The 14,498-nt window shown below is 36.6% G+C and overlaps 1 protein-coding gene across 2 annotated transcripts in view; it reads right to left on the reverse strand.

Moving 5' to 3' along the window:
- The window catches only part of NUP155 (nucleoporin 155), a 65,050-nt gene that overhangs the window by 46,504 nt on the left and 4,048 nt on the right, over positions 1-14,498 (reverse strand). For both annotated transcript variants that reach the window (XM_069492028.1, XM_069492027.1), the window contains exons 4-7: positions 11,352-11,422; positions 2,384-2,476; positions 1,731-1,897; positions 528-633 (exon numbers count right to left, since the gene is read on the reverse strand). In XM_069492028.1, the coding sequence (XP_069348129.1) occupies positions 528-633; positions 1,731-1,897; positions 2,384-2,476; positions 11,352-11,422 (437 nt within the window). The remainder of the gene's footprint in view (positions 1-527; positions 634-1,730; positions 1,898-2,383; positions 2,477-11,351; positions 11,423-14,498) is intronic.

Below are 14,498 nucleotides of genomic sequence, written 5' to 3' on the forward strand. Positions count from 1 at the left end.
GAAACACAAAGAATAATTATACCTGGTCCTTCAAGAAATTTCCAATTAAGTTTATAATTTATTGTGTGAAAAGAAACAATTTAAAAATTCAGTGATATTAACATTTAGGTATATTTGTCTTATCCCATCAAAGCATTTTAAAATTATTTCACCTGTCTAAATCTCAGTTCATTAAAAATTCATATATGTTCATTTTATACTGGGAATCTGTTCTAGACCAGGCAAAACATGTATTAGACATCTATGTCTAAATGCTTGTCTCTCTCACATACACACACAAGTTTTGGTTTAAGTATGTAGAGCTATTTTGGACATGTGTTCCAGGAGGCTACATTTACAGGAAATAAGTAACTCATGAATAAAACTCATACTTTCTCTATGTTTTATAATCCCCTCACCTTTAAGAGACCTTATAACAAATGCTATTTCATATGACAAACTGTTTCAATTAAGAATGACAATTCTGAAGAAAATGTTGAGGCAACGGATGTGTTAAAAATTTGCCAAACTTACTGTTTTCTACTTACCATCTTCTGAGAATGTGAATTGTAGCAAGGAAGGAACAAGGAAAGAAAGTGGGTTCTTTGAGTGGTTTATTTTCCTGCATCTTTGGCTAAACCAACCTGCTTCTGCCTTAAAGAAAAAAAATAAAAGAAGACTTGTAAAGGTATATAATTCCCTTATAATAACTACTGTATACCCATATTTATAAAAATCTTCAAATCTTCATGAAATCCAGTGATGATAAATAAAGCAAGACATACTATTCAAAATTAAATACTGAGTTTGATCCATAATTAAAAATATCAACAAAATATTGACAAGGAAAGACTGTCAAGATATATTGTTAAGTGAAAAGTCAATTGTGAAATAAAACATAATCAATAGGCCGGGCGCGATGGCTCACGCCTGTAATCCTAGCACTCTGGGAGGCCGAGGCGGGTGGATCGCTCGAGGTCAGGAGTTCGAGACCAGCCTGAGCAAGAGTGAGACCCCATCTCTACTAAAAATAGAAAGAAATTATATGGACAACTAAAATATATATATACAAAAAATTAGCTGGGCATGGTGGCGCATGCCTGTAGTTCCAGCTACTCGGGAGGCTGAGGCAGTAGGATCGCTTAAGTCCAGGAGTTTGAGGTTGCTGTGAGCTAGACTGACGCCACGGCACTCACTCTAGCCCGGGCAACAAAGCGAGACTCTGTCTCAAAAAAAAAAAACAAAAAAAAAACATAATCAATAATCCAAGTAAAAACACACATTCCCAAAAATACACTATGCATTTGTATCTGTGTATACACATAAATACATGTATAGATATTTATATATACATATCTTTTAATGTATATATCATGTTCTACAAAGGAATACACAGAGTTGATAATGGCCTTTACCTCTGAGGACAGAACTGTTTTGTAGGCATGGTGTCATCATGGAGGACTGCAGTGTCAATTGTATGCTCGAATATTTTCCGTAAAAATATATTAATGTCCTTATATAATTAGAAAATAAAAACAAAAGCCTATCTTTCCCTACTTCATCAAGACAGAGGAAAAAGATGTTAATAAATGTCAGATTCCCCAGCTGTTTAGGAGGCTGAGGCACGAAGACCACTTGAGCTCAGGAATCTGAGGTTACAGTGAGCAATGATAGTGCCACTGCACTCCAGCCTGGGTGACAGAGTGAGACCTGTCCTTAAAATAAAATAAAATAAAAAAAGTCAGACTTACTTGGTATGCTACTTCATATAAACAGCCATCCTTTCCAGCCAAGAAAATTCTGCCATTATCAGTGGAAGTTATTGTTAAAAGGTAAGTATTATCAGTGGGAAGAGAATATAAAGGATCTGGAAGTAACTGCATTCCACCAGACATACTGTCATTAAGAACTCCAGAACCTATTTTTTTTAAAAAAAGAATACATAAATCAGTTTATTAGCTTTTTTCTTACAGTTTAAAACAATCTTTACATTATCTTCATAATTGATATTCTTACTGAATTCTTACTGATATAGTCAAAAGCTTCTATAACATACATTCTTAAATTACTATAAGAAGTTTGATACAAACAATTTGATAATTCTAGTTAAATAAAACCTGCTATATATGTATATGTGTAAGTATATGTATGTGTGTGTGTGTCTATATATATAGACACACATACACACACACACATACACACATGTATATGTAATATAGTAAAACATCAAACAAAAAAGTAACCCAAATTATAAAGTTTTAGAAAAGCACCCGAGGATTTGGTAGCAGTAATCATTAATCTGAATCACTGGAATTCAACATTTCACCCAAATTAGTTTTTAAATATAATATTAATTGGCCAAGATACTGTTATTTTAAAAAACATAACATGTGGGTTGCCATACCTGTTTGCAAATTAGCATAGCTGAGTCCAAGAATTACTATATCTACAGGGGTTGCCAAAACCAGGAGGTGTCGTACATGAGGTTGAAAGATGCCTAAGTTAAAGTAGACACAGAGCAGGAATTATTTTCATAAAAAACATCCAGCACCTAAGCACTAACAGAATATGGTCCATTTAAATGAGCTATGGATTAAACAGTCTATGAAAAGTCTGAATCCAGTTTAGTCAATTCTGATGTTAAAATATTACTATGTATGATCATTTAAATAAGTAAATATTAGTAAAGAACCACCTTAAGAAACAATCATTTCTATATCTAATGCTGTTTAAAACAGTGTTATAGTTCCATCTTCACTCTCACTGCTTCATTTGACTAACCTTTAAAAACAAATAAATAAATAAAAGTGTTATGTTACAAAATAGTTTAGGCTTATTAAAATATAAAGACATATTTGTATATCCATTCTCCTAGCATTCATCAAGTGTCTATCGAAATATGGACAAAATGTGGCATATACATATAGTAGAATATTATTCAGCCTTAAAAAGGCAATTCTGATACACGCTACAACACAGATGAACCTTGAGGACATATGCTATATAAAATAACCTAGTCACAAAACAAGTATAGTACTGTATGATTCCATTTATAAGGAAACCTAGAGTAGTTATATTTATAGAGACAAAAGGTAGAATGGCTGTTGCCAAGGACTGAGGAAAGGAGGGACAGGGGACAGGAGTTATTACTTGATGAGTACAGAGTTTCAGCTTTGTAAAGACAAAAAGAATTCTCAACATGGATGGAGACAATGGTTACAAAACAATGTGAATGTACTTAATACCACTGAACTGTACACTCAAAAATGATTAAGATGGCATAGTTTGCATTATGTGTATTTTACCACAATTAAAACATATGAAGATTTCATTTTTGAAATGTGGTAAATTTAAATAATCGTAGGAAATAAAACTTAGACCTATAATGTCCACGAGGGAAAATGCTAAGACATTGATAGGAGTCTAGAAGGATATTTATACATTTATGCACATCTTTCAGAGAAGAATGAATTCAGTGTCAGAGGAGACACTAAACAAAGCACAAAATTTATGTTAATTCATGCTAAGGTATTAATATTAAAATATGTGGAATGACATAAGATGCTGTGTAAAATTATCACTGTCATCGTGCTATGACATCCAAAAATAATGTCTCACTGATAGGAATCAAAGGAAATAAACCTTACATTATGATTATGGACATCTCTTTATGTGTATACATTTCACCTACTTAAGGTTTATATGTCACAGAAAATAAAACAATGCTTATGTCATGACTTGGTGTTAATTTCATTGATGAACACACTAAGAAGCATAAAAGCTGCAGCTTTGTGTATCAAGATTCAAGTCAACAAAACTGAAGGGACTGACCTTCTACCTTAATGACCTCAAAATATTTCACAATAGATTTACGAAACTTAAATTTTATGAAAACTTAAAAGATTTTTCCTCAACAAAAACCCTACTGACAGCATTTAGTCACAATGCTACACCAAAGAAATCACCTTTGACTACAGAAACCTTAGTGAAGTTGGAATTTTGTAAATGGTGAAGCTGGCTTATGGGTTGGTGTAAAGGAAGATACGCAAAGCAGTACCTCTGTTAAATTATGTCATCTCTAAAATTTCTCCTAATCTATATAAATATTTTGAAACAGGAGACAGTAGAATTGGAAGCTATCTCCCTTCAGGATGTGACAGGATTGAATCGCTGACATTTCTCACTTCTGTCAACGCTCACTTCTTATCTATAAAGTACAGGCCTATTTGGAGATATTGGTTCCAGACCATTGCAATATATATTGCCAAGACACAGTGCATATAAAAGTTATATTTACACTGCACTGTAGTCATACTAAGTATGAAACATTATGTCCCAAAAAACAATGTACACATCTTAATAAAAAATACTTTATTGTTAAAAAATGTGACAATCATCTGAGTCTTCAGCGAGTCCTAATCTTTTTGCTGGTGAAGGGTCTGGCCTCAATACTGAAGGCTGCTGACTGATCAGGGTGGTGGTTGCTAAAGGTTGCAGTGGCTGTGACAATTTCTTAAAATAAAACAACAATGAAGTCTGCTACATCAATTGACTCTTCCTTTCATGAAAGATTTCTCTGTAGCATATGATGTCCTTTGACAGCATTTTATCAACAGCAGAACTTCTTTCAAAATTGGAGTCAATCCTCTCAAACCCTGCCACGGTTTTATCAACTAAGGTTATGCAGTATTCCAAGTCCTTTGTTGCCACTTCAACAATGTCCACAGCCTCTTCACCAAAAGTAGACTCGATCTCAAGAAACCACTTTTGTTTTTATGAGTTCAATTAAGATCTCTTATTTTCAGGGCCTGTAACAGTTGGTTAACAATGCTAGCGAAGCTGGTACAATCTGAAGGCCATCCCACCTCCCTCTTTAGGCATTCAACCAACAGAATCTCTACAAAGATCAGAGATCAATTGGAATCTGTCTCAATGTGTGTGGGGGAAGAGGCCTTCTCCCCACATCCTTTTTCCAACAAGATTGTTTTAAAGCTAAACGCAATTCAAACTGATGACATTCTAGTCATCTCTAATACCACTGATTCCCTCTCCAACCCCAGAACAGGAAGCCAAGGTAAGGTGATATTGACTCTTATTACGAAAAACCTGGCTTCATCTCAATGGAGCAATGATAAGGAGGCTGGCACCATAGAGTGGAGACGAGCAAGCACTGAGACAGGCCTGTCCAGAATCAATCAAGTCAGCCCTAGCTCCTGGGATGGGGCATTCCTTTGAGACTCCCACTTCCATAGGGTTAGATAAGGGAGCAACTTGTGATGATTCATTACTCCCTGTCCCTAAAATTAAAACATGATAACCCCAGAAAGTCTTACCTTCAAAATATAGCACGCTACCTCATAAGAAATATTCTATACAGCCACCTCTAAGCCAGGACCCACTCCCTTCTCCTAATACTCAGGGCTGCCAGCCCCTCTCCCTATCCTTGAGTGGTATATCCAACACTGATTTGATACTCCTGACTCATGAAATTATTTTTTAAAAATTGTAATGAAAGCTAGATTATCATAGTAAAACAAGGAAGAAACTCAGTGGACATGCCCCTCCCTCATCCTGCAGAGCCCACCCATTCCCACTCCTGCTAGCCTGGGAAACCTACACTACAACATTCCAACACTGACTTGGGGGTGGCCCAAGGGAAGCTGCCTGAAGTACTTTCCTGTGATTCCCAGACCAGCTACCATCAGAAGGAACTGGGGAACTTCTTCCCTGAGGAAGAGCAGGGACAAAACTCCCCCAGTAAATTTCAAGGGCTAGAGGCAGATCTGGGAGGTTTAGCTTATATACTGTAGCCAAGCCTGAGTCCAGTGCCCACTCCCACTAGTACCTGCCTGAGTCCTTGCTTTAAATAGTAGCAGCCTCAGTACTGCAGAACCTCCTAGGGATGACAAAGCACCTAGCTCTGTCCCACAACTTAGAACAGGTTTGCCTTTTCTTTTTCTTCCTTCTTTTCCTTCCCTTCCTTCTCCCCATCTCTCTCTCTCTCCCTCTCTCTCGTCTTAAACCTGGCTTCAAATATAAAGGTTTGCCTTTTCTTACTCTTTTTTTTTTTTTTTTAATTAAAAGCCGAGATAGGCCATGGGATGATAAAACCCTACCTAGAATGGCAGTATTTTGGCCTAATAAAGCAGTAGAGTAAAAGTCTCCAGGAGTTAAAAAAAATAATAAAAATAAAGCAACTGATGAAGTTGAATAAATTAAAGATATGAATTATCCCACGAAGACCTTCCTTCCCAGGCTGTCTTTGATATTTGTTAGGCCAGCAGCATTTCTGTCTGTGCTACTTTTCTCTATTCCCCTCGTCATGACAGAAGGCTAGAACCCAATAAGGCCTCAGCGGCTTCATCCCACTGTGGGTAGAAAAGCTTGACGTGGTGCTCTGAACTGCACCATGGCATGTGACAATCTTCAAAGATAGTCCTGACATGGAAGGACATCTTATAGGGACAGAAAAGGCACAACCGGCAGGATGCCCTGGGCTCCCACCCTGGGAGTATGGGAGGAAGAAACCACTTTCTTTGCTCATCCATAAGCACCTTCTTATCTGTTCAAGTTTCAGCATGAGACTTCAGCAATTCAGTCCCATCAAGGGGCTCCACTTCTAATTCTAGTTCTCTTGCTCTTTTTTTTTTTTTTTTTTTTTACCTCCTACTCTTTTCTCTTGCTATTACTACTGCACCTGAGGTGACGTCCTCCACTGAAGTCTTAAACCTCTCAAAGTCATCCACGAAGGTTGGAATGAACTTCTTCCAAACTCCTATTAATGTTGATATTTTGACCTCCTCCCATGAATCATGAATATTTTAATGACATCTAGAATGGTAAATCTTTTCCAGATTTTCAAATTACTTTGCCCAGATCCATCAGAGGAATAAATATGAGAGCTATAGCCTCATAAAATGTATTTTTTAAGACTTGAAAGTTGAAATGATTTCTTGATCCATGGGCTGCAGAACAGATATTGTGCTATAAGGCATGAAAATATTCATCTCCTTGTATATCGCTATCAAAGCTCTTGGGTGACTAGGTGTATTATAAATGAGTGGTAATATTTTGAAAGGAACCTTTTTTCTGAGCAGCAGGTCTCAACAGTGGGCTTAAACTATTCAGTAAACGATGCTATAAACAGATATGCTATCATCCAGGCTTTGTTGTTCCATTTATAGAGCACAGGCAGAGTAGATTTACCATAACTCTTAGGGGCCCTAGGATTTTCAGAATGACCACTGAGTATTGGCTCAACTTAAAAGTCATCAGCTGCATTAACCCCTAACAAGAGGGTTATCCTGTCCTTTGAAGCTTTGAAGCCAGGCATTGACTTCTCTGCTCTAAGTATGAAAATCCTAGAGGCATATTCTTCTGATTCAAGGCTATTTTGTCTACACTGAAAATTGTTGTTTAGTGTAATTCATCAATGATCTTAGCTACTTCTGGATAACTTGCTGCAGCTTCTATATCAGTACTTGCTGCTTCACCTTGCACTTTTAAGTTATAGAGATGGCTTCTTTCTTTGAACCTCATGAACCAACCTGTTAACTTCCAACTTTTCTTCTATAGCTTCCTCATCTCTTTCAGCCTTCACAGAGTTGAAGATTTAGGGCCTTGTCCTGGATTAGGCTTTTGTGTAAGGGAATATTGTGACTGGTTTGAGCTATCCAGATGATCCAAACTTCCTCCATATCAGTAATAAGGCTGTTTTGCTTTTTTATCATTCATGTGTTCACTGCAGTAACACTTTTTTCTCTCTCTTTTTTAAGAGACAGGGTCTCACTCTGTCACCCAGGCTGGAGCACAGTGTCACTATCATAGCTCACTGCAAACTCCAACTCCTGAGCTCAAGTGATCCTCCCACCTCCACCTCTCCTGTAGCTAGGACTACAGGCATATGCCACCACACCTGGCTAATTTTTAAAAATAGAGATGGGGTCTCACTATGTTGCTCAGGCTGGTTTCAAACTCCTGGCCTCAAGTGATCCTTCTGCCTTGGCCTTTCAAAGTGTGGGGATTACAGGCATGAGCCATTATGCCCAGCCTGGAGTAGTGCTTTTCATTTACTTCAAGAGGTTTTCCTTTACATTCAAAACATGGCTAAATATTTGGCACAAGAGGCCTAGATTTTGGCCTATATCCACTTTTGACATACCTTCCTCAGTAAGGGTAATCATTTATAGCTTTTGATGAAAAGAAAGTAAAAGACCTATGATTCTTTCTTTCACATGAACACTGAGAGGCCACTATAGGGTTATTAACTGGTCTAATTTCAATATTGTTGTGTCTCAGGGAATAGGGAGGCCAAAGGAGAGGAAGAGAGATGGGAGAATAGCTGGGCGGTAGAATTATCAGAACATGCCCAACATTTATCAATTAAGGTCACTACCTTATGTGATCACATGGTTCACGGCACCCCAAAACAATTACAACAGTAACATCAAAAATTAAGGATTATCATAAAAGATATAACAAAAAAGTTTGAAATATTATGAGAATGACAATAATGTGACAGAGACAGAAAGTATGCATGTACTACTGGAAAAATGGCACTCACAGACTTGGTCAATGCAGGGTCACCACAAATCTTCTTTTTTAAAAAATGTAGTATTAAAGCACAATACGATGAGGTATGCCTGTACACATCTTATGAGCACCATTTAGAAACTGCCATAGTTGTTTAGGTCTTTAAAATGCTGTAAAGTTTCATTGGTTAATAAGATTTTGAAAGAAAAAGTTTAGTACTTCTGTACAAATAGAACTTATAATGCTTTACAACACATCTGTTTTTGCTGCTGTGATGAAGAAACTCAACAGAACCCTACTCACTGCATTTTATAAAGCCATGGTTTGGCACCAAACACTTGGCCATGGCACTTTCAACTTCCAAGACAACTACAATGGCAATATGAACCAGTACCTTTTCCAGAGATTTTGTTCAGAAAAAGAAAAATATAAACACCTCTTCTACTGGGGAGTTCATTGGCTTTCCAGAAGTAGTTGATTAAACTTGAGCCAGGAGGTTTACTCTTTTGGAGAGGCAGGAAGACCATTCTAAAAACAACTTGCAGGAGGAAATTTATACATAATTTGACTTAGGCAGCACTTTTACTGGGTCATACAGATAAGGTAAATTGTTTGACTCATAATCAAATAATCACTATAATGAATGCTGCCCCAAAATGATAAACTCTTTGGCTAAATTACATCTCTGAAAGAGAAGAGGAAAGCTGAACAACTATATGAATCTTTCAGTATATGAGGAACACATTTTTGTACTCAAAAAGAGTAAATAAGCCTTGTCAATTTTTCTAGAAGCAAAAACCTGAAAATGCTAGGAAACACTGAGGAATTCTTGTGTTTTGTTCAAACAATTATAAAGTTGAAACATGAATTTATAAATTTATTGCTTACATAGAAAGCATCAATAAAGCAGACTCTTGCCAAAAAGCTTATTTGACTTGGAAAAAGATGACTTTATTTAGCTGAATAATAATATTCCCTTGCAAAAGGCAAAGTAAGATATGGACTCTGTTAGTTATAACATATTTTTGAGAGTCAGAATTTTCAACACTTGTTAGTGGCAAAGGTCAGAATTGTTTCACCTTTACCCTAAAGACTGCCATAGTTTCAATTTGCATTAAAATTTACATTTGAGTAGAATAAAATTTTACTATTTGTTCTGGATAGACAGTTTATATTTACTACAATAGGGAGCAGGAATAGCCATTGATCTTTTTTCTTTGAGACAGAGTCTCACTCTGTTGCCTGGGCGAGTACCGTGGCATCAGCCTAGCTCACAGCAACCTCAAACTCCTGGGCTCAAGCAATCCTCCTGCCTCAGCCTCCCGAGTAGCTGGGACTACAGGCATGTGCCACCATGCCCGGCTAAATTTTCTATATATACTTTTAGTTGTCCATATAATTTCTTTCTATTTTAGTAGAGACGGGGTCTCGCTCTTGCTCAGGCTAGTCATGAACTCCTGAGCTCAAAGGATCCACCCGCCTTGGCCTCCCAGAGTGCTAGGATTACAGGTGTGAGCCACCGTGCCCGGCCCGCCATTGACCTTTATATCAATAAACTTTTACATGAAGAAACAAGACAGAGATATATACAACAGGGTAAAGACTGCTTTCAGACTCTATATAAAGAAAACACATTTTCTTTTATTTTTTTGCCTCACCCTAAACTCTATCCTAGCACAAATATATTTTCAGTGTAACCAAATAAACAATGTATAAAAATGCATATTACTACTTATGTGAATACCTATACTTTCAAAATGTTGTGACCTCAAAATTTTTTATTTAGGTCTTGCAAAAAAGTGAATTTTCTCTATTATCTCCTTTTGTAGAAAGGTGTATTTAGGGTTTCATATTTTAAATTTAAGTCAATCAATTCTGTCAGTAACTCTATAAAAGATGTGGCATTATGAAGTCTAAATTAAGTTAAACAATACTTGTAATTTCTCTAAGATTTATTCAGGTCTATAGGCTGTCAAGACTACAAAAAAGCAGAGATAAAAATATTTTTTACATTAAATCCAGTAATTCTTGAAAAAAATCTATAATGCAAAAAACTTTAGGTAAATGAAGTAGTTAAAAGTAAACAAAATAAAATACAAAGACTTATAGTTTAACATTACAAAAAAAATTTTTTTTTTTTAATTGAGACAAGGTCTCACTCTGTCACCCAGGCTAGAGTGCAGTGGCATCATCATAGCTCACTGCAACCTCAAATTCCTGGGCTCAAGCGATCCTCTTGCCTCAGCCTCCCAAGCAGATGGGACTATAGGGGTGTGCCAACATGCCCAGCTCATTTTTGTATTTTTTTGTAGAGACAGGGTCTCACTCTTGCACAAGCTGGTCTTCAACTCCTCATGTCAAGCAATCCTCTGGCCTTGGCCTCCCAAAGCGCTAGGATGACAGGCTTGAGCCACCATGCCCAGCTTAAAAAAAAAATTTTTTTTTAGAGATGGGGTCTCACTATGTAGCCCAGGCTAGAGTACAGTGGCTATTCCCAAGCACAATCATAGTGCACTATAGCCTCAAACTCCTGGCCTCAAATTATCCTTCTGCCTGAGCCTCCTGAATAGCTGGGACTACAGGCTCTTGCCAGCACACCTGGCTTAACATAACATCTTAAAACGTAGGCTCACTTACACTATTAAAGTGAGTAAACAGTTAAATATTCTTAATCACTTTATATATTTCCAGTTAGAAATAATTCAGAATAAAATTTCAATAGGAAATTCAACTACCTAAAGTGTGTTATCATTCAGTACTAAGAGTCTATGTATATATAAACATAATCTCATCCTTACATTTTTGTTTCTTTCCTTTTTTAAAATATTTTTATTTCTTACCAGGTTTTGGTTTCACAAGCCCCACAGCAAGAATAGTCTCACTAAGTCCATCGAAATAGGCAAGGTCTCCTCTGTTAATAAATGAAGAAAAACACGTTATACATGTAAAGAAAACAAAGTTCTTATTATACAATGCTCTTTATTAGTGAAATAAAATTAGACACAGATGAAAACCAAATATATTGCTATAAAATGAGAAGAAAGAAAACAGAGACACCGAATATAACGAAAAAACAAACCAGCAAATAGAACTGTTTCAGTTCTAAGACCGAAGAACAAAGACCTGCCTAAGGCTAAGCATGAATTATTATAGAAAAACAGGAAATGCTGCTTCTCATTCCAACTCCCCCAACTAGGCTCCAAGATCAATTATCAAGTAACATCAATCTACTGCTGGGGTAGGGGCAAGACTGGGGAGAGGACAATCTCGGAAGGATGGGCTCATAGGGAAAGCCTAAGGCTGAAGGTGGAACAAACGTACCAAGAAAAAATCTCCAGTAACCCAACTTGCCCCCTAAGCACAAAGTAATTCTAAAGAAATTTAAAATCTGTGTTGCTCTGAGGGTAACTATACCAACAACAAAACCCAAACTCAGCTCAACTTCTGACATGTAAAAAGTCAACTTCCCCCATAATAAAGGGCTACCTACTGCACCTTACCAAACGTACCATTTCTAAGAATAAATGCTACTTACTACACAGTACCTATTGTCCTACACACGATGTCTGGCTTCCAATCAAAAACTATGAGACGTAAGAAAAAGGCCAGATGCAGTGGCTCATGCCTATAATGGCACCACTTCGGAAGGCCAAGGCGGCAGGATTGCTTGAAGCAAGGAGTTTGAGACCAGCCTTAGCAACATAGCAAGACACTGTCTCTAAAAAAAATAAAGAATTAGAAGGGCCTGTAGTCCCAGTTACTTAGGAAGCTGAGGCAGGAGGACCACTTGAGCCCAGGGGTTTAAGGATGCAGTGAGCTATGATGACGCCACTGTACCCTTGCCTGGGCAACAGAGCAAGACCCCGTCTCAAAAAAAAAACAAAAAAAAAACCCAATAAGGGAAAAAACACTCCAGTGTCAAGAAACAAAGACAGAACCAGACTCAGCTATTAGTCCAAACTATTAGCAAGAAATTTAAGATAACTATGATCAATATATTACAATCTCTAATGGAAAAAAAATTATCTAATGGACACATGCATAAACAGGTAAAGAATTTCAGCAGAGAGACAAAAATTGTAAGAAAGAAGCCAGTGAAAATGTTAGAAATAAAAAGTACAGAATAGAGACAAAGAGTATCTTATAAGGATTTATCAGTAGATTTGACATAGCTGAGAAAAGAATAAATAAATCTGAAGTTAGATTGATAGAAATTGTCCAAATTGAAAAAAAGAGTGGAAAACAAAAACAGAACAGAGTATCCAAAGTCAGTTAGATAACATGAAACAGTATAACAAAAGTAGAAATGAAAACTGTAAAAGAAGATGGGAAAGAATGGGGCAGAACAAATATTTAAAGATAATGGCTGAAAATTTTTCCAAAAATATTGAAAGGCATGAAACCAAAGATCAAAGAAGCTCAGAGACACCAAGCAGGATAAATGCCAAGGAAAAAAAAAATACAATTTAGACTTTGAAGTAAGCTTCTAGTCATCCTGAAAGGGCCATGCAAACAGGAAGAAAACATCTAAATGGTAACTTATGTGGACCATATTCTCCTATGTCATGGCATTACACAGGCCCCTTTGATTACTGGCACAGCCTCTTGAAGCTAAGTTGGGGGCTAAAAAATAAACAAGATTACCTTTCTATCATCCAGATGGAATTATGATTTATAATAGAAAGCTAACTGAATAATTGAAATTAAGTCTAAAGTTTTTACAGAATTGAATTTGTGGAATAAAGATTTATACCTGGTACTTATGCCTTGATTATTCCCATAAGTACAATCTTCAAATAATTTTTCTTTAAATGAGTTGTAGTTTAAATATACAGTGCTATAGACCAAATGTTTGTATCTTCCAAAAATTCATGTTAAACCCTAACTCCTGGCAGCTCATGCCTGTAATCTTAGCACTTTGGGAGCCTAAGGCGAAAGGATCACTTAAGGCCAGGAGATTGAGACCACCCTGGGGAATAGAAATCCCGTCTTTACAAAACAAAAAAAAAAATTAGCCAGATGTGGCGGTGCACACCTGTAGTCCCAGCTACTCAGAACTATGATGACACTGTTGCACTGCAGTCCGAGTGACAGAGTGAGATCGTGTCTCCAAGAGAGAGAGAGAGAGAGAGAGAGAGAGAAGGAGGACCCAAAGAACTCCCTCATCCTTTCACCCATGTGAGGATAGAGTAAAATGATGGTCATCTATGAACCTGATACTGGGCCCTCACCAGACCATAAGAAATAAATTTCTGTTGTGTATAAACCACCTAATCTATAGTATTCTGTCACAGCAGCTCAAACTAACACATACAGTAAGGTTGGACTGTTGGTTCCATGTGGGCAGGGAGCACATTTATCTCATTCAGTACTGTTTCTAGCACAAGAACAGTGCCAGATATACTGTTCTTATATATGATCAATAAACATCTGTTAAATGAATGAAAATGTTGGATGTGAATGGAAATTTAAAGTGAAAACTCTTTTTAAAGAAAATGATTATTCACACATTAATTTTTTTTTTTTTTTGCATTGGCTTCTCTTGAAGAGATATATACCTAAATAAAAAGGTTTTATTCTTTAGTTTAAAACTGAGTAAGTTATTGTAACACAACAAACTGGGGCAACATTCAGGGTACAAGAACAAATCACAATCATACATCACTGTGATTATAACATTTCAACAATAAAAATGGCCATGATGATTTCTAGTAAAGAAACAAAAATGGTTTAAGTTACAAGCACAAGTTTTCATTTAGTTTCAATTTTGATTCAATGATACAGTATTTAATGCCTGTATATGTTTCTAAAAAGCACATTAATTACTCAGGGGAAAGAGTAACATCTTAAATCTGTAGGCCTTCTTATGGCTATCCTAAGTTCTCACCTAAGAATAATTGAGAACTGGAAGTAAAACAAAATTTATTTCTAAAAAGCCAAGAGGGAGATCATCAACTCTATATGCTATTTAAGCAAGAGTGCCTCAG

Source organism: Eulemur rufifrons, chromosome 17, assembly GCF_041146395.1.
Source record: "Eulemur rufifrons isolate Redbay chromosome 17, OSU_ERuf_1, whole genome shotgun sequence".
NCBI lineage: Eukaryota > Metazoa > Chordata > Mammalia > Primates > Lemuridae > Eulemur > Eulemur rufifrons.